Here is a 22,708-nt window from a genome sequence, read left to right as displayed (position 1 = left end):
GATAAAAGTGTGCAGTTCTCTATAATACCGCAGGAAGCGACAAAACAAGCAAAGCCTGTATTTGCTCCATGAAAAAATGACACAATCTGGTGGAAAACAGTAAAAATGACGACTGAAGAAAAAGCTCCAGAATGAAAGCCTAAAAACATCGAGTGTATGATTTCACAAGAGGGATCAAAAACAGCAGTTAAAATGGGATTTAATGGGAACGTCTTTGTCCTTAAGGTCCCGAGTGTAATATATATATAAAGATATATATTTTTAAACGTTACATTACACAAAAAATAATGCCTAAATACTGATGTAAGCCATTGACACATCTCTAATAAAAAAAAAAGCACTTGAAAATACTTAATTTTTTCTGACATAATGTGAACAAACTGGCACAGAAAGAGTGAAAAAATGAATGAATATTTGGTAATAACGATCAGAACTGATGTAGATCAAAGGAGATAAGTCATTGAAAGTCAAACATAATATTCATATACAACGTTTTTCTGGCATTGTTTATGATGTGGACATTTCTGTGCTTCAGAACCTCAGTGTAACTTTTTGAAAGTGACACCTAAGCGCTAAAGGCTGCACCGAATGTTAATGTTTTTGAAAACAAACTCAAACTCTACCTTTTTAGTCAGGCTTTTACTTGAACTACCTTTTCGTGTTTTTATTCTTTTTACAACTCCCAATTTATAATTATCACTATTATTATTATCTTTATTATTATTTTATTCTATCTTTTATTCTGTTTCAGTTTATTTTATTATTATATGATATATTTAATTGAATTTATTTACTTATTTATCTATTTATTTTACTGATCTACTTATGGATTTATTTTATTTTATTCATTTATTTTTATTTATTTATTTATTTTACACTTTAAACTAACCTCCAGTGTTTACCTATTTTAAACCTTTAAGATGGCATTTCCTCAGTACATACTGGCTATAACATTGTCCCTGACTTATTATTGTCTATTTATGTTGCTTTTTAAACATTACAGTGTATGGATTGCGGGGTGGGTGAATTTGCGTCTTAATATCTTTCATCTTATTTTAATTATTTGTCTGTTTGTAAAGCACTTTGTGCTACAACTGATGTATGAAAAGTGGTACATAAATAAAGATTATTATTATTATTATTATTATTATAAAGGAATCGTTTTACTTTGGGGAAAATGCTTCACGTTTTCTTGTGAACAGATGACAGGATCAACATCTGTCTCTCTCTTAAGTCTGTCTAGCTGGAGTCAGGAGTGGAAACGAGAACAAAGAGCTAGCTGTTGTTTTCCAAAGCTTAAAAATGCTGCTGTCTGCCTCTAAAACAGATCCTCTAACTCAGTAATTGTTGCTCAGTCCCTTCACAGAATAGCAAGTTGTGACTTTACCAGGTATTGGAAGTATTTGCTTAGACAGCATGTCCAGCTAGCTCGCACTTCGTTCACTAACTGCATCATTTTAGAAAAAGCAACATCCAGGACTGGGACACCCTCTGAAAGTATGACAGAACGGTTGATCACTTTTGTTCTGTTTGCGCTTTTAAACATAGGCTGATCTCCTATTTAGTTCTCTGATAAAGTTATTTTCTAGCACAATTATTCACACATTCACAGAAATGCGCACACACCCTGCCGGAGTCCTGAATTATCTTGACGTTCTCCTGGCCAAATTTATCCGAGTAGAGCTTCAGGAGCCTCTGGGAAATTTCCGACAGCGGAGTGAACTTTGGCTCCTTGTAGATGTATTCCTTTCCATCCTCATCTTCAAAGAAGCCCTGCAGTATGGCGGGATAGAGAAGGTTACAACGCTATCCACAGAAACGAGCCGCTGAAGAAAACACGCGTCCTTCTTATCTCTAAGCGAGGTGTGATTCTAACTAGAGATGAAAACATTCAAGAGGGGAAAACATGCAATTATCAGCCTGCGCCATAACCACACAGTCTATTTATGGTTGTATTTGTGCACACGTAGCAGCTACTTGGTTGTGTGTTTGTGGAAAAAGCACACAGATGAGTGTGTGGGTGGAAGCAGGCAGAATCTAGAGGTGAAATGGTCAATTAGAGGAAAGGTTAACGGGGACTGAAGAAAAAAGAGAGGCAGAATCTTGATTTGGGAAACAGGAGAAAATTAAGAAACCTATACAATGGATTTCTTATTGTAGCGCTTTTAGAAACCAGGTTGTGCAAGATAAAGCTAGGAAATGTACAACTACTTGTGCCTGATCAAATTAAAACACATCAGCCCTGATTTATAACATAAAGACGCCCTGACACACACAGCTCTACACACTTACCGCAGCCTTGGAGGGGGAGGAAAAGAAGAAAAGAAATCTGCATTAGAAAGAGTTTTAGTAGGAGTACATTATTATTATTATTATTATTATTATTCAAGGGTCATGTGAGGGTCAGAGTCTGTATGGGTGTGATCCTGTGCTGAACAAGACGAGAGATAAGATGACAACCGTGCTATCAGGAGTTAGTATTCATGCTTGGCAAAAAAAAACGTTGGTTACTGCATTTCTAATGTGTGTGTTTACCTGTCCAAAGAAGGCCACTCTGAAGTACGTGCCCAGCAGCCTCTTGCCGCTGTGCATCACCTCCATCACTTTGGTATAAGCGCGGTGCAGCGTGTCGTACAGGTGCGTCAGTTTCTGTTCCGCAGATTTACAAAACAAATCGCAGAAACCGTCGTGAGAATCGACAAAGAGCACCAGCTTATGGTTTTACATATTTTAACCTCTATTTTAGCTTATTTTTACATTATTTTATTCTATTTATTTATTTCAGTTCCGGTGTTCCTCCGTACCTCGCCACGTCTTGATGATGTCATGTTGTGTGAGTGTGTGAGTCTGTGTATGTGTGTGTGTGTGTGTGCATGTGAATGGCTGTCTATATGTAGGGAGGGTGGAGAGTTGGATTTTTTTAATTTTAATTTTTAATTGTATTTATTTATTGCCTTCTTTGTTTTTAATTCTTGTAAAGCGCTTTGTGTTGTTCTGCATGAAAAGCGATATGCAAATAAATAAATAAAGAAAGCAAGTAAATGCTAGCTAACCGCACGGCTAATGAGGCTAATGTGTTTCATGGTGATGTAGATAAACAGTGGAAGGGAAGCCTGAATTTCAAACGAGGTGTTTCAGGCAGATATGACGCAGCGTTTCATGTGGGATTGAATAATTCCCTTTGGTGTAGACTTTGGGTTTTGTAAGTTTGCAGGTCAAAATGCTTCAGCATACTAAAGGAAAGGGAGAAACACCAAAAGCATCATATGAGCTGCTCAAATAACTTTGAATTAAAGTCAAATCTTGAAGTTTGCGGTGAGGACTAGCACAGTAAGAGGTTGTGGAGTTAGAAAAAGTGGAATCGTCAGACCTCTGTGTTTCTTGTTCCGTTCTGTGTAATTCTAGTGCTGGTAGGTTTACACCTCCTGTCAAAAGTTTTAGGACGCTTTCTTATTCATTTGAATGAGAAAGCGTCCTAAAACTTTTGACAGGACGTGCATATTGGTGCAGCCTCAAACCTCTTTGGGGGTGATAAAAAATTCCGTGATGCAGGATTAAGCCTATTATTGCCCAAATATTTAATCCAAATGTTTACAAGCACAAGTAGAGAAGTCTGCAAGCCGATGAGAAAAGCCTGCAAACTTAATTTCTAGCAATAATAAGAGCTAAATACACAAACCAAACCTGACTCTACGTTTTAAATTCAACACCATGTTTTCTGGCAGGATATTGTGGAAATCGTGCTCACTGTGCGGGTTTACCTCAAAGTCTCTACGCTGTTCGTAGATGGGAATGATGAGCCTGTAGACGTCGGCTATTAGCTCGTAACGCTCGGCCTTCCAAAGACCGTCGCCACACTCCTCCAGCAGCTCCATCAGCACCTCCTGACGCAAACACGCACACAAAATAAAAAACACGTAAGCTTCACCGAACTTTCCCCTCCTCCCTGTCATTTTTAATGCTGCACAGAGGGACATTTTTTGCTTTTTCTTGTTTGTCTCGGAGGCCGTGGTGAGCCGAGCCTCGTGTTCCTGCAAAGACAGCAGGTGTGGGAGGTAATAGACCCATTATCTCCTTTCTTTTATTGGGGGCATGACACTGACTCCGGATCGTAAAGAGAAAAAGTTTTCAGGAGAGGAGATGGAAGGCAAAAGCGCCGTTCATTACGTACAAATCTGTTCACTGACTCATAAAAGCTCGCGCGCTGTCAAGCCATCACTTTCAACTTCACAGGGTTATGGCTTCATCAGAAGGACCGCTCTCAGGCCTCTGTGTCAACAAGCCCCTGCCCCCCCGTTGAAGCTGATCGAGACACTGAGGAGTGAGCGTGCCGACCCCCGAGAGCGTTTGCTCCTTCTGCCAGCAGCGCGAGTGTCGCTACAGGAACAACAAACGCACCAAACCCTGTGTTAAAGTCCACGCTATTTCAATTTAATCTCTTATTACTCTTCAGAACGATAAGAGCTCTTCCAAGCAGCAGCAGTTACACAACACGTGAGGCGACGAGCGTGTGGAATTTAGAAAAAGCTGACAGTAACAGAGCCTGACCTCGTTGAAGTGAACGTCCTGCATCCCGACGTCCTCCATCATGGCCGCCTCCTCGTCGATGTTTGGGGTGATGACGCGGAAAGAGGAGCAGCCTTGTCTGAACATACCTAACATGAAGAGAGGAACGCCACGACACCCACGAGTGAAAGGAAGCACTGAAAATCATTTTCACACAGAGTAAAATCAGGAAAGAAAAGCTGCAATGAAAATCCACTTTCACCGACTAGATCACATCAAGCAAAAACTCTACTTAAAAGATGGACGAACGGAATCGGCAGTAAAATATGACTATTTGTCACCCAAAGTATCTGTTTTTTAAAAGTTTCGATGGTTGTTTGAGTTGTTCGAATAGATCGTAACTCCACCAAGGAACGGCAGAGCTATGGAACGATCGGCGTCCGTTTGTCCGTCTGTCCGTCTGTCTGTCCGTCTGTCTGTTAGCAACATTACTCAAAAACAGACTAACGGATTTGGATGGAAATTTCAGGGAAGGTCAGAAATGACACAAGGAGCAAGTGATTAGATTCTGGCAGTGATGCAGCTTACAGTCTGGATCCACGGATTAGTTACAGATTTCTGTATCGTTGCCAGATAGCGTCACTGTAACCATGACAACAAGTGAACGCCACTTCAGCTGCCTGCTGACGATCACATGATTGCGATCCCGCTATAAATCCTCCGCTGTGGACTTATCGGGACTTACTGATCCAAGGAACAGCTGATTAAATTGTGGGGGTGTTTCTGAGCCCCATCAAATCCCGCCGCCCGCGATTTGGTATCCGTACATAACGTATACATGCAGAACACACGCCTGTACTCAGCGCAATGACCTTTTGTTTGTGGGTACATCTATATTAAATGAACACATTTTATGGTGCCGTGATTTCTGCCACAAATTTTTTTCAAGACTGTAGCCGTCGGAAATGATACATCCACTGAGCAGCCTTGGAGGAGCCGTGCAGCAGTAAAACATGTGCAGCGTTTGTGTTTTGTGTCTACATTTTTGCTCAACGGGGATCGGGAAGCAGCGGACAGTACTAATTTCCCCCCAAAAGGGAAGCTCGGCTTAGCAGCAGCGGGTGGATGCTGAGGTGTATGTGAGGCTTTTGAAATGTGAGCAGCACAATTGTGCGCTGCGAAAACTCTAAATCTTACCAAGTCTGTTTGTCTTATTTTTCGTCAAAATGTCTCATCTTACTTGATTTAAGATAAATTCACTCAACAAGTGATATTTCCGCAAGATGGGGGGACTTGTTATAAGACAACGCATCTGAAATATCTTGGTAAATACAACAGTCTATAAAATATCTGATTTTAACCCTCCTGTCATCCTGTGGGTCAAATTGACCTGTTTTAAAGTTTTAAAATGTGGAAAAAAAAAAACATTTTCACAGTGAAAATGTCCACATTTTCAAAATTCTTTGGGAAATTTTTGAACATTTTTTGGTGGAAAAAAGGAAATGAGCAGTGAAATTCGATGGATTTTGGTAGATTTTTTTCCCTGAATGTTCTTAAAGAAAATATTAAAACTTGTACTGATATATATGGAATCACTTTAGATATTTTTAGGATTTTTTAGAAGATTTTTTTTTAAATATTTTCAATTTTTAGATTTTTAAAAAAAAAAAAAAAAATTTTATTTCTTGGCAAATTTGAGTTTTTTTAAAATTAAACTTTTAAGGGAAACTTTTAAGGAATTTTCTTCCTGATTGTTTTGCAAATTTTTTTTTATAAATTAGGGAATGTTTTTGGCTGAATTTTGGGATTTTTTCAGACATGGGAACAAATGGGGACAACAGGAGGGTTTAGACACCTAAGCTTGACAGTCCTGGTAAAATGTAGCTTAAAATAGGTTTTCCAGCTAATTTTAAGATCTCACTATTCTAAAAATATCACATCTTATTTCAAGAAATCTTACTAAGCCATTTTTCACTTGTTCTAGTGGCAGATTTTTTTTACTTATTTCAAGGTAAAAGTTCCTTGAAATACATTTTTTTTCTTGTTTTGAGAGGAGCATTTTTTCCAGTGTGGAAGCAGGCATGCAACAAAAGAACAAGCAGAGCACTGATGGCTTAAATGCACCGGTGTGATTAAAGGGATGTGTTGCTGGTTATGTCAGCAGTGGAGCAGACTGCAGTCGAGCGGTCTGAACTCAGTGGTTCTTGCAAGTTAAAGAGACACTTAGGCAAAAAAAAGAGCAACATGAAGTGACGAGACAAAGCAGAAAAACATGCAGCCCGGCAGACATCTGTGAAAAGGTAGGAGCAGTTTTAGTTTCATGGCAGACACCTGTGTCCCAGCAGTTTATTGCAGGCCTGCTTTTTGACGATTCATGGTTGACTCTTAACCATCTTGACCAATTATGTAACAGTGAAAGAACTGTGCCACGCATTTTAAAGTAGATCACCGAAGTCTTTCTTAAATCATTTTCACTCACAGGAAGGTAAGAGGTCATGCCACTAAAGCGATGCGATTAGCGTGACTTTCTACATCACAAAAACCGATGCACATTTTTGACTTTGAACCAAAATGTGCATCCTTTTAGTGAAAAGGATGCATGTGTTTAAATCATGCCATCATAGAAAACTAAGAGCTGTAGGAGCTGCTGGAAGCTCAAGATTGCTCTGATACACACAGCCTTTAGAAATGAGTGTGCATTTAATAACTAACTTCACATGCAGCTGATAAAATGACTCTTCTGTTTTTTTTTTTTTTACAGAAGAAGAAGTCTGCAGGGATTTAACACTGTGACCTTGCAATGAACCGCTGATTTAAAAAAAACACTCATGTTATACAATAGATCCCCTCCGAAAGCCTGAACTTGTATCCGGTTTGCAACAAACACAAGAGAGGATCTTATCTAGAGAACGCAGCATGGAGTGAACACACGACCCTTGGACCACAGCTCAGGGGGCAGATGACGGTGTATTAGGCTCACTGTATTTTCTCAGTCAAAACAAGTATTTTATTGCTCTGAAAATGATTAAATCCTCTTATTTATTCTTGCAGTTGTCGCTATACTGATCTATTGTTTAGCTGCATGTTAAAGGAGGAGGAATTAATGTCAGAATAAGCGTTGAGTCCAGGCTGCCTTTTTTTTTTTTAACTGTCTGTAATCTTTCCTCTCTCCACAAGAAGTCAATTAAATCAGTTTTATAGAGCTTTATAGAGCTTATTAATCAATCATTACAAGATAATCATGCCACTACCATGAGAGGCGCACTTTCATAACTCAACTCACCTTTTCTCCACAGGTACTCAGCCACCAGAGCAGCGACGTGCACGTAACACATGGCGGCCTGCGGGCGAAGACGGCCGACACAGAGTCAAGTTATTACAGTAATGCTTCAGTAAAGGGGCAAGAAAGGTTTGGATTTAATTCCAAATGTAAAAATACCTCTGACAGATCACCGTTCTTGTTGTGGATGCGAGCCATGCTGTCCAGCCACGTCTTACGGAGCTCGGGGGTGCTGGTGTAGGACTTGGCCAAGCTGTACTGGAGGTCCACCAGCATCTCCGGGTCGTTCTCGTGCTCCTTCATTTGCTCCGTGGCCATCAGCACCGTCCTGATGCGCTTCATCAGGTCCTTCACGTCCGAAGGAAATGCCGTGTGCTGCAAAGCACGACGACAACGAATCAGGCTTTTGTGTCTGTTTTTGCACGATAAACGTACACGTGGATTTACACCCCCTGTCAAAAGTTTTAGGACACTTTCTCATTCAAATAAAGTAGAACCTGTCCTACAACTTTTGACAGGGGGTGTATCTACCAAATGTGGTACACATATGCAGCACATCAGGCTGAACAAAAAAGTCAGTGACAGCCACATTCCAAACCCAACAGGAAGTGAGCTATTTTGCGTTGAATGTCAGATTTTGCCCATTTTTCATGTTTTTCTAGAGCAAACTCCTCCTAGGGAGAAACTCCAATTCACCTCAAATTGGGCCAGTACATACAGGAGGCCTTAATGATCCAAAGTTATTAAAATCTTTTTCCAAAGTCAAAGGGCGTGTCCGTGGCGGCCTCTGGAATTTTGATCCTTCGCCATGAAATTTCAGATGCTGTGTAAATGCCCTGAACATGCTCCAATCTGCCTGAAACTTTACATGTATGATCAGAGTCCTGCCCTGATCACATCCATGTGATGAAATACACCCCCTGTCAAAAGTTGTAGGACAGGTTCTACTTTATTTGAATGAGACAGTGTCCTAAAACGTTTGACGGGGGTGTACTTAATCGCAAAGCTAGCAGGGGACAATATGTCTGCATGAACAGCTGAAGATTCAAACTCTATCTGGGCAGGAATGAGACAGTGTTCACAACTTAATGTAAATAAATGTGTGTGATTTTAACTGAATTCACATTATCTAAATTTTGAAATATCTATATCACTAAAATGCCGATTTGTGTCTTCCAAAGTTGTTTGTTTTTGTGTTTTGAAAGAGTAAACAAGGGGATAATCAACAGATATTTCTTGGAATATGCACTAAAACCCAAGAAAATGAAAACAGACATAGTCAGCTTCAAAAAAGACAAGCTAAGCCTTTTTGCGTGGCCCTCACTGACTTTAATAAGACTCTGTAGGGGCAGTAAAACTTCATCATGCCAATGGAAATCAAAACTTTATCAGGTCTGACCACAGTTTGGATTTAAGAGAAAAATAGCGACTGAAAATTAACATTACGACATGAGACACACAGCAAAATGACAATGGACCAAAGAAAACTCCAAACATGGAGTGAATTTAAATGGAAGCGAAGTGAGGTCTTTTTTTTCCCAAAATCCCAGTCGAACATCAGAATATAATCTGTCCAACATTCCTACTGTCCTGTCAAAATGTTCATCTTGAGATAAAGTTGAATTTATCTGATCCTGTATCTGGAACTTTTCATCATTGGAACCCTCGTGGAAAGCAGTTAATTTGTTTTTACTGATCTGTGTTTATGAGTTTTTCTACCATGTGAAAAATGAAAAATGAAAATGTCAAACAGGAGCTGCTAAAGTGGAAATCACTGCACTGCTCACCTTGATGTTTTTGTCACTGTTGGCACAATTGTTGATGATGGAGAGCGACTGCTGAAAACGGGTCCCGCCGATGCCAATGACATCAGCAATCAGCTGACTGACAGCAATCACCACCTGAGATGAGTAAAATCAACTCATGACTCACAGGATGAGGAACTCAGTTTAGTAGTATTTTGTACATGCTTTACGTTCTTAGACACGTCAGAAAATATCAAGATCTTAACACATACCTGCAGGTGTGTTCGTACGAAAGACTTGCGGCCCGTGTAGTCAAAGTTGCTCTTCATGAGGAAGTAGAGAAGATGGGCGGCGTCGCTGCGGATGGAGCTGAGCTTGGAGTTGCAACACTTGAGGATTTCGTAGCACAAAGAGGCACACATGTCGGCCCGGCCGTCGAAGAAGGTGCAAGGGAACTGGAGGACACGGAAACGCAGCTCATTAGAAAAGAATCCATCAAGAGGAAATAATAAAAGATCCCGATATCATTATGCTCGGGTTCCATCTGAAGGCAAATCAGCAGCACAGATGTGTTAAAATCACCACAACCAAGTGAAATCAGGTGAAGCTCACCTTGTAGATGAACGTCCTGAGTGAGGTGAAGACCTGCTTGAGGGCAGCTTCAGACTGAGGGATCTGCAGGAAGCACAGGTGCACCTGGAAGACTTTCTTCATCAGGGGATTGTGACCCAGATCCGAGTTTAGCTGGGTCTGAACACACAGGATGGACATGTTCGTTAAGGGGGGAGGACACCTTATATGCCTTCAAAAAAAATCTTAAAAAAAAATGTCAAGTGCTTAAACTATTCATTAGGTATCAAAGAAATGTTTAGTTAGTGACATACAACAGCTTGCCAAGTATCATCATCATCCTTTACACCAAGTAGTGTGTAGGGCAGCAACAAAGTTCCTCCACTTCTGCTTGTCCTGGGCCAGCCTTGTCAATGAACTCCAAGAGTGCTGCATGGCCTCCATCTCACCCTCTACTTGCCAAGTATACTGACAGTCAATAGAAACTCTGAGGTATAAATGTAGGCAGAATTCTACTTGTAGGGGGGTTGTAATTATTCATGATGGATTTACTGATGATCTAGTGCCCTGGTAGTTGAGATAATGATGAGTTGTCATTTTGTCATGATTCATTGCACATGGGTTGGTCACTTTGCAAAAGTGAACCAAATACACACCAAGCAATACTCAGTGAGTATCTGCACAATGTGAGAATGGGTTTTGAAGGCCTATATAAAGGCCCAAAAAAGGCCACCATTGTTAGTCCAGTGAACAGCATCATGCCGCGTCTATCACATGAACAACGTCTCCGGGCACTGGGTATGGTGGAGGCCGCTTTGAGCTACAGTGATGTAACCAGGCGTATGGGCTGTTCCCAACCCACAATCAGAAGCCTGGTCCAAAGCATGCGCCGACGGATTGCTGCCTGCATCCAAGCAAATGGAGGCCATACTCGGAATTGACTGTTGTGACTTTGTGTTTGGCAGGTGCCGCTTTCTTTTGTGAAATGCTTTATTTTGAAATCATTCTTGAAACTTTAGATTTTTGTTTCTGTATGCCAATGTGCTAAACAAATGATTCATATGAAGAAAATCCAGTTTCGGGCTTCAAAATAAAAATTATGTTGAAAAATTTGGTCTCAAAGTTTTTAATGACTGTCAGTGTAGTTGTTTATAGTTCACAATCTTTATCTGCCATTTTCTCAATCTGTATGTTTTGGGACAGGCGTTACATAAAACCTAATACATTTTAAACTATTCGAGCAACCATGCTGATTTTTTCACAGATTGCTCTTAAGACAGTGCTTCTTAAAATAATGGATGCTTTTTTAAATACTTTATAATCTGACCACTTAAGACCATTTTCATTCTGGGGTAAAGAGTTATTTATACTGAAATGGTTGCCGTGGCAATAAGAAAAAGAGTTATCCCCAAAGCACCCATTATTTGTTTTACAGCAGGTTACTCTATCAAAAGGTATAATAGTCATTAACCGAAAATGTATGGACTCTGAGTAGATAGCATCTAAAGATGGGTCACCGGGAAATGTGTATCGGCATGTTTATGACCAGATTTTGTCCCCAGGGGTCACTGCATGTAACTTCTTTTTTGTACTTCACTTTTTATTGCTTTTTAGAACATAAAAACAGTAGAACAAACACATTACTTGGACTTCAAAACTATTTCCTTATAATAACAAAATGAAATTCCACAATAAAAAGACAATAAAATAAACTGAATGAATCATAATAGTAATAATAATCATAATAGTAATAGTAATGCATGTACCTTCTGACTGCTAAAAGGATCATTTGCAACTCACAAGCTTTCAAATGATGCATAGCATGTTAAATTGGGTCATATAAAACATTGTTAAGAGCCTATACAATATAACGGCTTTGCGAACCTGTGAAATAAGGTGTACTCCCCCTTTAATGGTCACGTTACGCATGTGGAAGGTGTGTGTCCACGGTCTGACTCTGCTAATACCTTGAATCCCATGATGAAGATGCTGAGCGTGTCCAGAACGGTCAGACAGACCTCTGTGGACACGTTGGCCTCCAGCAGACACTGGCTGCTCACATCTGCCTCCATGTGAGAATACACTACACAGAACACAAAGCCACTGTCAGAGGTAACGCTTTATTAAAGCAACGCCGTGGCCTACTTGTATTTATTTGCTCTGGCGATCGGTATGAATGACTCCTGATTATTTACCGAGAGATTACATTATGCCAGAGCCTTCTTGTTATTGTTATTGCCACTATTTGTGTCCACCAGCAGAGAGCAGTAGACAGAGGTTAATTGAAGCACAGAGCTGCTGTAAACACGGTTTAGTTATTCAGGTAAACATGTTGTTGAGCTGAAAACATGCTGCTGACTCTCAGCTCGACTTAGTTCTTTATGTCAGTGGGCTGATTTTGTTAATGTGAGACAAAATAGCATTTAAAAGTGAGCTTTTCCTTTGAAATAGAGGAACATTTGGGTTATGATCAGCTCTCACTAACACACATTTCAATGAAAGGAACATGACGTACCCTAAATATATTGTACGAAATTAAATCTGGCAGTGTCTCACAAACTAGACTTTACGTATACGGTATTATTTTCTAGATGCAATCAATCAGAGTGTGATAATCAGACAAAAATAGAGAAGATAATAAGATAATAACGTAAGTCTTGGCTCTCATCCTGCTAACTTTTAGCTGCAGATACATTTTCAACCACCTGTCTGAGCTTGAAAAGTTTGTAAAATCTTATCAAGCTACATTTATCCCATGTTGTTAATGATTTGCTTGTATATGTTTGTAGGTGGCTCTGAGAAGAAATAGCATGTTATTTGTGGTGATCTAAGTAAAAAAGTAATACTGCCAGATTATCCTGTTCAGACTGTGTTTTCTGTTCAGATAATTTTTATGTTTATTGTTATTTAAACCTCATCCACCTGGCTGTAGCAGGGCTTACTGTTGTTGAAGGTGTGAGCATTCTCCAGAGTTCCTAGCTGTTGGAGGCGAGCATGAAGGATCCCTGCCCTGTTTCGAGACACAGGCAGAGTCAGAGACTTCCTGTCTGGAGCTACAGGCCCCGCCCCCTCCTGGCTCCTGTCGAGGAGACGAGAAACACCACTAACAGTGAGCCTGGATGTCATGAGACAGAAAAGTCGAATTTAAGATGAAAAGAAACAAAAAGATCAAATGAAATCAAACAAATCAGTCACAGAAGAGCTTGTGTTGTTGTGTGGGATTAAACAGGAGTGGACAAAACGCAGCAGATGAATGAACGGTGAGACTGTGATGTGGTTTTCAAAGTGACAGACACCAGTGGGAGGATCACGCATTTAACGAAGCAAAGAGAATGAAAGGCAGCGGCGTCTTACCCATGCGGGAGGGGCCCGGGGCCGCCACATTAACCACAAAACAACTTGCCAGCAGTGTTACAAACGAGAGAACAAACCAACAGCAAAAGGTTAGAAAATTCAGCGAGCACTTGGGTTTGTAAGTTTCCATGTGGGTGCGAGTCTTATTATTGCAGAGATAACAAAGAAAATTAGTTTCTTGACATCAACAGAGGACCAGCTCTGACTTTACCTGGCGATAAATCTCTTCCCCATGTATCTGAACTGATGAAGACAGACTCTGCAGGAAAAGCACAAAAGAACAAGCAACAGAGCAGTGAGAATTACTGAACTAAAATATGTCAAAATACTGCACTGTAATTTCTGTACTCACTCTATTAACGTAAAAAAGTCCATCAGCTCTGAGGGCGCTGCCTTGTTCCAGTAAGCAAACAGCGCCTCTGAGGGTGATAAAATGACGACAAAATAGTCAGAAATATCATTATTAGACACCATTATGTGTCAAAATCAAGCATCCCGACTCAGACATGCCGTCCTACCCTCTGACATGCTCTTAAGGATATGTAGAAAACACATCAGCAGGTTTTTGATCTCGTCCCGGTCCAGTTTGTCGCAGCGCAGCACAGTGCTGCCGAGAGCCGACGCACACTGGTTCTGATGCAGAGAAACAGAGCGGAGACAGACGGCAAATGAAACAGGAAAAGCTATCACTCAGCAGGGAAAATCTAAGCTTCAAAGAGATAAAGCACATCACTCAAACAACCCAAACTTCAAAGATGAGAAATGTCAAGACTGTCTTTGAGGAGAGGAGGGAGAGGTAGGCGGGTCCACAAGAGCAAAAGAAGTCCGTTTTTACAGCAGCTCTGCGCTTTGAGGAAGCAACATCAAATGCAGGTTTTAAGAAACACATTTACAGTTACAGGATCTAAGAAATTAAGCGGAAAAAGGCTACAAGGTCGGCTCAACCTCAGCAAAAAGAAGAGCTTCCAAACTCCCTGAAGTGGGACACTCAGAAAGGAAGAATGTTGGGAGGATTTTGGATGTACTGCACAGACATCAGAAAACTGCTTTGGAATAAACACCAAAGCAGCAAACGTCTGCAAGACTCTGTGCAAATAAAACCAAAAGCTGCTGGTGGAGACGTCACAAAGGCCAAACAGAATACTTGTATAGGGATGTTTTCCTCATGACTTCCATCCACCCTCTGGCCTTCAGCCGGCCTGTCATCATCAGTGTTATTGTCCTGCGGTGGGTCAGGCAGGGGCACCGTGAGGAGAGAGAAGTCCACGGTGACCCGCTTCGCCGCCTGGCTCAGAGGCGGACCTCGCTCCTCTCGGTCGAGGGGGACAGGGGGCACGTTGACCGAGTGCCTCCTGGTAAATCTCTCTTTTTGGCTCAGTTGGGGCGTTACACAGCAGGGAGAAGGGGTGTGGGAAGTCTGGAAGGGGGAGGGCGTGCACGTCCAAGAGTCCAGATAATGAAAAAAGAATTAAGATAAGACACAGGATGCTGCACAAGCTATCAACCTTAACCCTGGTGTTTTGCTGACACTGATTTTGCTTCGTCGTTATTTTGGTTTCACAAATCTGTGGAGTACGCAGCGACACAAACTCAACTTACGCACAATTTGGACATGATTTACTCCTCTACGGGAGGCGGAGTGATTTTATGATCGCATGTAATTTTTCACAATCAGAGATAAAGTTGCATCCTGTTTTTTTAGTAAGCATGCTGCTACACCTGAAACTTAAACACCGTCTGCAGATACAGGTTCATGTAACTACTGCTGTTTTATTTTGAGCCCTTATTTAGGCTTATGCTTGTTTACATTTTGTTAAAAGGTAGCCTAAAAATTACTTTCCTGTTCGAAATGTAACCATGTACGTGCAGACAGCTGTCACTGAAGAAAACTACAATTTATAAGCAGATTTATACGTGTTCTCTCCACATCCTGCAATTGTGACCTAAAGAATGTTTCATTCCCCACCTCTCCCCATATTATCTCTTTAAATGAGGCTTTCTTAGAGCTGCTTTGATCATGAAACTGGCTTTTAACTGCCTCTGATAACTCTGGGTTTCCTGTTGCGGCCCTGTTGCATCAAGTGATACTTTTTTCTTCGCTGCCCGACGCGAGTCTGACTCAGAGTGGTGCAATTAAAGTAAATTAACAGCACACTCTTCTATTTATCACTTTATTGCAAACCTGTCTCGATAAGAACCTTGGAGAAATGCTGACTATGTTCTAAGTGATCAGTTCTGGGTAGTATATGAGTAGTAAACTGTTGATCTGAATCTGGTCTGGAACATACGGAAGAGGCTACCATAGAGGGTGAAAGGTGAGCAATACATAAAGTAAAGCATCAATTAAACCCAAAGACATCTGGATAATGTGCTAATCTTACTTTGCATGTAAAATATTCATATTAAGAACAAAAATCAACCATTTTCTGATATGTTCTCCTATAGCTATATTAAACCAAGTACTGAAGGGGTGACTCACACTTGATTAATGCACATTTATTGTTTTATATTTCTTCTGTTGGCTGGCAAAAAAAAAAAATTCGCCCACATTTACAGAGTCAGTTAAACACCACTGAGGTCCAGCTTCCTGTTTAAACTCTTACAAAAACTGATAAAACAATGTTAAACAAGTTTTTGGGCTGAACTACACCCCTGTCAAAAGTTTTAGGACAGGTTCTAATTTATTTGAATGAGAAAGTGTCCTAAAACTTTTGACAGGGGGTGTATGTTGATCGTTTGAGATCTACTGGCTCATCATCAGTGACACATAGACATATTTAGGCCAAGCAGCACAGATTTCAATCCTTCAAACAGGACTGACACCTTTTAATGAGTGTGGAATGGATGCATTAATATAGCAAACTAAGCGACCGTCTACCTTCTCCAGGGAGTTGGTCTTGTCGCTGCTCTTGTCCAGCAGGCTGTTTCCAGAGTCGGTGGAGACCAAGGAGCCTCTGGAGTCTGCGTGGTGAACCGAGCTGATGTTGGGAGTGGAGCTGTGAGGAGAGGCTGCGGAAGTAGAGCAGAAAGGTGAATACTTTCACGGAAAACGAGTGCTTACACTTCAAAACTTGCTCTGACTCTGTGCTTGTCGGTGAAACAGAGGAGAGAGGAATCACCGGTTCCAGAGATGACACCGAACACATCTTTGTGGAGAGCATTTTCTATGCAGCTTCCAGGTTTCAGAGGAGTCACCATGGAGTTCGGCACCAGAGAGTCCTCCCTCATATTCTGGGATGGAAAGCAGCAAAGGGATTTAGTTTAGCTCTGAAAGTAATTAGTGTTTGCCACCACTAGGTGTCAGGCTTACATTATGGCTGCTGAGATGAGTCGACTCCTTGATGTCAAGTCGATAAACGTTCTCCTGAAGCAAGCCAAACAGAGGGAGGTAGAGAGTGGCAAGTCTGGCTTGTTGGCTCTGGAATGACACAGAAGACGTGCTCATGAGACGAATAATTTAGAAATTCAGAGAGAAGGTTAAACTTTTGTTGAGTTGTTGGTGAATTAATTTAGGTCAAGGTCAAAGGTCAAAGGTTCTTTATTGTCATATCATTCCACATTTGCATATGCAACAATATGAAATTGGACCCTGGTTCCAGTTTCAGCCATAAGACAATATAAAAACACTTCCATAAAAGACAATATGAGTATAAAAAGGCACTTCTAATATATACAAACCTACAGCATAAATAGATGTGCAAGCAGGCCCAGTTCTTGAGTTTACCCGAAGCCTTTCAAAATCTAATTATCTGTAGGCAAAAGTAACAATATCTGACACATCCTTTGAAAAAAAAAACCGTGGGAAATGTTCAAAGAGCAGGACGGTGGTGGAGAGCTGTGCGACTTACCTTGGCAGCGTAGCGGTCATCAAATGTGTGTTTGATCATCAGTCCCTTCAGCACCTGGATGGCGATCTGACGGATCTCCCTGTACTCCTGAAGCGCCCCGCCCACTTCCCTCAGCAGCAGGCCCACCAGGAAGTGGTTTCGACAGAAGTCATCAGTCAGGGAGTAGTCCAGCTGGAGATCTGCAGAAATAACACTCAGAAATGACACGCTTCAGAGGGCAAGCACAAACATAAAAGATACACTTTATAGATGAAACTGATGTGAACTGTGGGGCTTTTTTTTTTTTTTTTTTACCTTGAAACCTCTGTATTCTGCCTTTTCCAAAGGGCATGGGCAGATTTAGAGGCACATAGTGCTCATGGTTGCAAACCACCCGCAGGAATTCAAACTTAAATTCATACAGAGTCTAGAATGAACAGAAGAAAAAGCTTAGGCTTCATGTTTGTTTTGATTTCATTTCTACTGACAGAAAGCTGCTTACCTTGGGGTCTCCAGGCACAAAGCAGTTCATGTAGTTGTTTATCTGCTTAAACACGAAGCCTCTATCCATAAATGTGAAGCAGCGCTGAGTGATGAGAGACAAATCCAGTGAGTGGACACTCAATGAAAATGTATTTCACAGCTATAACTTTATCTCTAAACATTCCTCAAGCCAAGGGGCATTTTTTTAGACTCACGCACACATTAAAGGTCAATTCTACATTGCGAATACTGGGAGGAACGCCAACCTTGATGAACACTGCCAGGCTGTGGTTGGCATTGCGAGCTGCATCCAGGTTGTCCTTGTATTTCTGCGTAATGTGAGGCATCAGCATATTGACCAGAGTCTCCACTGCATGGTAGAAGGAGGCAGAAAAACGTTGGTTCCTGGAGAGCTGGACACGGGAAACACAAAGCGAAGATGCGGAGGAGTTAGTTAGCTTGTCGGGCGACACCTTAAAGAGGAGAAGATGAGACTGAAACAGACATACCTTGACCTTGCCACTTTCCATGAGATAATGAGCCATTGATTTCACTAGAGCTTCAAAAAAGTACCACGAATGCTGTAACACAAACACAGAGTCAGTAAAACCACCATGCTACATTTGTACGAGTAATTTAGAAAATGTTCTATTTTGTAAAGTGTTGAGCAGTAGTTTTGTAGGAAAATGTGTAACTTCGCCATATGTAATGTACGCAGCAAGTGACAAATTAAAGGGCAACAGCAAAAAACAGTAATATAACAAGAAAAGTTAAAGCTAGCTGACAAGCTATAGCCTTAGCTAAAGCTAGAACTGACTTACTGACTTGGTATTTCTTGGTAGTTGTTATACTGCATGAGTAAATGAAATAGTAGTAGCTACGTTTAAGCCTGCCAGAGAAAAACAAAATAGTAGTAGACTTGCTATACGCTAACTAGCTAGCAGTGTAGCAGCTATGCTAGTTCAAGTGGTGTTACCCTCCTTTAGCTTCAATCTGAAAAAGTTATACATTCATTTGTTTTCATTCATTTAATTCACTTCTGCAGGATGTTGGGCAGTCATTTTGTCCTATAGTCATCCTTTATACTTGTTCTTGTTTGCTTTCTTTTATCTTTGCCTTTGTACGATTAATTAGCTATGAATGTAGGATACCTTCAGGAGCTTGTTGCTCGTCAGGAAGTCAGTGGAAGGTTTGAGTATGGCTGTCATGGCTTTGGCCAGCTCTTCGTGAACCGTTTTCACACTGGTGCAGGAATAAGGCTCTGGCTTTAATACAAACTGAGAGGGGGGAAAAACAGACTCAATTTGGTTTCTTCAGAAGCGCAGGAATACGCTGTCGGGATGTCATCAGCATAAATATAATGAGAGAAGATCGCACCTTGACATATGATCTCAGGTAATGTTCAAGTCCCTCTTCGTGGCACTGCGCTACTACGTGAACCATCACCCTAAAAAGATAATGAAGGAAAAACAATAAAGCACCAGACAGCAGGAGGTGAAGTTTGCTAGAGGGAACAATCCAAAGATAAGAATTACATATTTTCATTCCACAGCACTGATGCCTCATTTACACACTGCCTACAGAGCTTCAAAGACAAGCTGCACACAATGGAAACACATACGTAGACCATAAATTAGACCCTCCAGAAAAACGCGATTATGCGATCGCATGAATTCCCGCATTAATCACCAAAATGCCGCTGATTATGCGGGGGTCAATTATTTCCCAAAAGGCCGCACAATCCCTGCAAAACAGCGCATAACTCCTGCAAGAATCTCACATTTCCACGAAAAAAAGAGAAATATGCGGGTACCGCTTGATTTCACAATTTCCGCATAAAATGAGAAAACTATAACCAAAATAAATGGAGTTGTGAGTGAGTTTTTATGTGACGCCCGGCCTGACGACATTCACACACACACTAGAAGCACGAGTTAATGCGGAGTGCGGCACCAGTGTTGCCAACTTAGCGACTTTCTCGCAAAATCTAGCGACTTTCCAAAGCGTCCTACCGACTTTTTTTGTCAAAAGCGACTCGCCACAAATCTAGCGACTTTTTCTGCCGTTTTGGAGACTGACAGGAAAACTCGGATCATTCTGCAGTTACTGTCCTCAACAAGCAGCAGGTGCTGCTGTGAGCTTCTCCCCCTCCCAAAGCACAGGCTGTCAGTCCAGTAACCCCACAGCAGTCCCAGTGTCTGATTAGAGGAAATATCCCTCCGTGACCAGATGGCAGGTGAATTGTGCATATTTTTGCATATTTCAAAACTATTCGCATACTTTGCAACTTTCCGCAATTTCCCCGCATAAAATGGCATAAAAACCCTGCATATTTATTCGCATAATCAAGGATTTTAGTCCGCATAATCAAGGATTTTAGCCCGCATAATCAAGGATTTTTGTCCGCGTTTTTCTGGAGGGTCTAATAAATGCTAGTAGAGAGTGTCTGATGAGAAAAAGGATTCAGGCCATTAAAGAGAATTGGGGAAACGGTCTGTTTTGTGCCATTTTGATCATTTTCTACAGATTAAGTTTGCTAAGAGACACCATAAAACCAGCCGTATCACTTCGTTTTCTGCTGCTGGAAGCCAGGTATTTCATGTGTGTGTGTGTCTTGCCTGGTCACGTTGACAGCCACATCCTCGTGTGTTGCTCTGGTAAGAACACAGAACAGCTGGTTGAGGACGGTGGGCAGAAAATTCACCATCACATGACCTTCCATCGCATGGAGACTCTAGGAGGGAAACAAATACCGAATGAACGCAGACACCGGCTTGTCCTTTTCCTTTAAATGTTAGATGGAAAAACTTTGATGATATTTGATGGAGCATGAAGAAAAGGGCGTGCTCCATTTTTCTTGGAAATAAACGGCGCTCTAAATACCTTCAGGTACTTGACCAGCTCTCCCTCTGAAGCTTGTTCTGACATCTCCATGTTTTGACAGTGGTGGAAGAAGTTGTGCAAGTGCTGATCCTGATGGAAACATGTAATGTAGATGCTTTTATCACATAGATACGCAGAGAGTAGGCAGGTGAGATGAGCTGACACATCATGGTGGACAAATTGTGTGATATGCGAATATACCTGAGTGTAAACTGTGGAAACAAGATGAGTCGAGACTTTGAACAGAGCTTTGCCTCCATCTACCCACTTGATCTCCGAACCAGAGTGCTGCAATGACAAGCAGGAATCAGTTGATGCTTTGGAGCCATATGACTACAGCATTAAATGGACAAAAATGTGTGGTTTATAATATAAAAACCTACTAGAAACAGGTACACCAATCAGCTACAACAGTATAACCACCAACATGTGGTGTAAATAACATCCATCCATCCATCCATCCATCCATCCATCCATCCACCCACCCATTCATCCATCCATCCATCCATCCATCCATCCATCCATCCACCCACCCACCCATCCATCCACCCACCCACCCATCCATCCACCCACCCACCCACCCATTCATCCATCCATCCATCCATCCATCCATCCACCCATCCATCCATCCATCCATCCATCCACCCACCCTCCCATCATCCATCCATCCATCCATCCATCCACCCACCCATTCATCCATCCATCCATCCATCCATCCATCCATCCATCCACCCACCCACCCATCCATCCACCCACCCACCCATCCATCCACCCACCCACCCACCCATTCATCCATCCATCCATCCATCCATCCATCCATCCATCCATCCACCCACCCATCCAGGCTCCTTTCGATGTGAAGAAACAGTGACTCCACTCCATGTTCCCTCCAAATGTCCAAGTTCCTCACCCTACCTCTAAGGCAAACCTCAGCCACTCAAGACTAGGGACTCAATTTGGCCCCTTGTATCCACAATGTCATTCTTTTGAGCCACTGCCGAGAGCTCAAGAACACAGGCAAGGGTGGGAACGTAGATTCAATGTCAAACTGTGCAAATTAACTGTACATATACAGTGACTTCAATTAAGAAAATTCTTATGTGCTTCTACAGGATTGTTGTCCTGCATACACTGCAGTCATTTACTGCTCTAATTACAGAAATTACATACCTCCTCACGATATAACATCGTGTTTGACTGCCTGTAAAATTTACAATCAGCAATCAACCTTATGCACAAAATGCTTCCTTGATGAGCCACTTTTGTGTACATTATACCTCAGCTTTAATTAGATTTACAGTAAACCCATTAACTGTGCATCAGAGCACCGGTGGTCCTCAGTGGTGGGATTCTATTGATTGTTAGTTCTAGTGGATTACATTTTAATACTGATCACATTTCACAGGCTTTCTGTGCGCTAGTCCGTTGGACCTCCATCAGGTCCCAATCCAATCATAGCTGACAGGATCAAATCTGCATCCATTAATCATGAACTGCATTCTAAACAGTTTGAGTGAAATGCATAAAAACACTTTGTTTTACATAAATATTTAGCTCGTACATTCTCGACTAAAAATAAAAAAAATATCTATAGCAATTATTTGCTCTTTGGGTCATTCCGTGTGGTTTCACCAGATGGTGGTTGCTGCACCGTTTTCAAATTAGTCCTGAATTTGTATGCTATTAGATTAGCCATTGGAATGACTACTTATACTTGTATCCCAATTTAAAGTACTGAAAAGCAAAAAACGATTTTGACATTACCCATGCCATTTTGAGTAAGAATATCTCAGTAACTACAAATATAACCCTGCTGCTTTTTTGTACAGTGATAGAAGACAGATGGAACTGTCTTGTAGAAAAATTTGGGGTCTCTAGTACCTGTCCCACACTGAGATTTTTGCCACCAAAAATAGCCAATTAAAAATCTCGTCCAACTTTGGGAGCTCATATTTTCCAAACTGAGGTACCGAGAAAGCTCCAGTTTGCTAAGTTATCACACAAGTTTGTGTAGAATGGAACCCAGGGGTGTCAGAACACTTCTGTGCAGTATTTCTAGT

General features: G+C 41.3%; 1 protein-coding gene across 9 annotated transcripts in view; it reads right to left on the bottom strand.

Annotated features, from left to right (window-relative positions):
* dock9b (dedicator of cytokinesis 9b) overlaps window positions 1–22,708 on the bottom strand; it is a 77,704-nt gene that overhangs the window by 7,627 nt on the left and 47,369 nt on the right. For 4 of the 9 annotated variants that reach the window (XM_022201977.2, XM_051943280.1, XM_022201969.2 and 1 more), the window contains exons 21-47: window positions 20,850–20,936; window positions 20,649–20,738; window positions 20,384–20,499; window positions 19,143–19,212; window positions 18,917–19,042; window positions 18,275–18,346; window positions 18,032–18,178; window positions 17,785–17,868; window positions 17,598–17,709; window positions 17,304–17,482; window positions 16,766–16,873; window positions 16,575–16,686; window positions 16,334–16,464; window positions 13,974–14,088; window positions 13,808–13,874; window positions 13,667–13,714; window positions 13,044–13,180; window positions 12,069–12,184; window positions 10,144–10,281; window positions 9,804–9,986; window positions 9,574–9,687; window positions 7,946–8,161; window positions 7,790–7,847; window positions 4,549–4,655; window positions 3,762–3,884; window positions 2,536–2,649; window positions 1,627–1,773 (exon numbers count right to left, since the gene is read on the bottom strand). In XM_022201977.2, the coding sequence (XP_022057669.2) occupies window positions 1,627–1,773; window positions 2,536–2,649; window positions 3,762–3,884; window positions 4,549–4,655; window positions 7,790–7,847; window positions 7,946–8,161; window positions 9,574–9,687; window positions 9,804–9,986; window positions 10,144–10,281; window positions 12,069–12,184; window positions 13,044–13,180; window positions 13,667–13,714; window positions 13,808–13,874; window positions 13,974–14,088; window positions 16,334–16,464; window positions 16,575–16,686; window positions 16,766–16,873; window positions 17,304–17,482; window positions 17,598–17,709; window positions 17,785–17,868; window positions 18,032–18,178; window positions 18,275–18,346; window positions 18,917–19,042; window positions 19,143–19,212; window positions 20,384–20,499; window positions 20,649–20,738; window positions 20,850–20,936 (3,117 nt within the window). Of the gene's footprint in view, window positions 1–1,626; window positions 1,774–2,535; window positions 2,650–3,761; window positions 3,885–4,548; window positions 4,656–7,789; window positions 7,848–7,945; window positions 8,162–9,573; window positions 9,688–9,803; window positions 9,987–10,143; window positions 10,282–12,068; window positions 12,185–13,043; window positions 13,181–13,455; window positions 13,715–13,807; window positions 13,875–13,973; window positions 14,089–16,333; window positions 16,465–16,574; window positions 16,687–16,765; window positions 16,874–17,303; window positions 17,483–17,597; window positions 17,710–17,784; window positions 17,869–18,031; window positions 18,179–18,274; window positions 18,347–18,916; window positions 19,043–19,142; window positions 19,213–20,383; window positions 20,500–20,648; window positions 20,739–20,849; window positions 20,937–22,708 lie in introns of those variants that run through there. The other 5 variants (XM_051943282.1, XM_051943279.1, XM_051943283.1 and 2 more) reach the window with 3 other exon arrangements.

The sequence above is a fragment of the Acanthochromis polyacanthus genome, chromosome 22 (genome assembly GCF_021347895.1).
Source record: "Acanthochromis polyacanthus isolate Apoly-LR-REF ecotype Palm Island chromosome 22, KAUST_Apoly_ChrSc, whole genome shotgun sequence".
Taxonomy (NCBI): Eukaryota; Metazoa; Chordata; class Actinopteri; family Pomacentridae; genus Acanthochromis; species Acanthochromis polyacanthus.
Note: the sequence above shows the minus strand (reverse complement) of the source record. Positions and strands in the feature narration are given on the sequence as shown.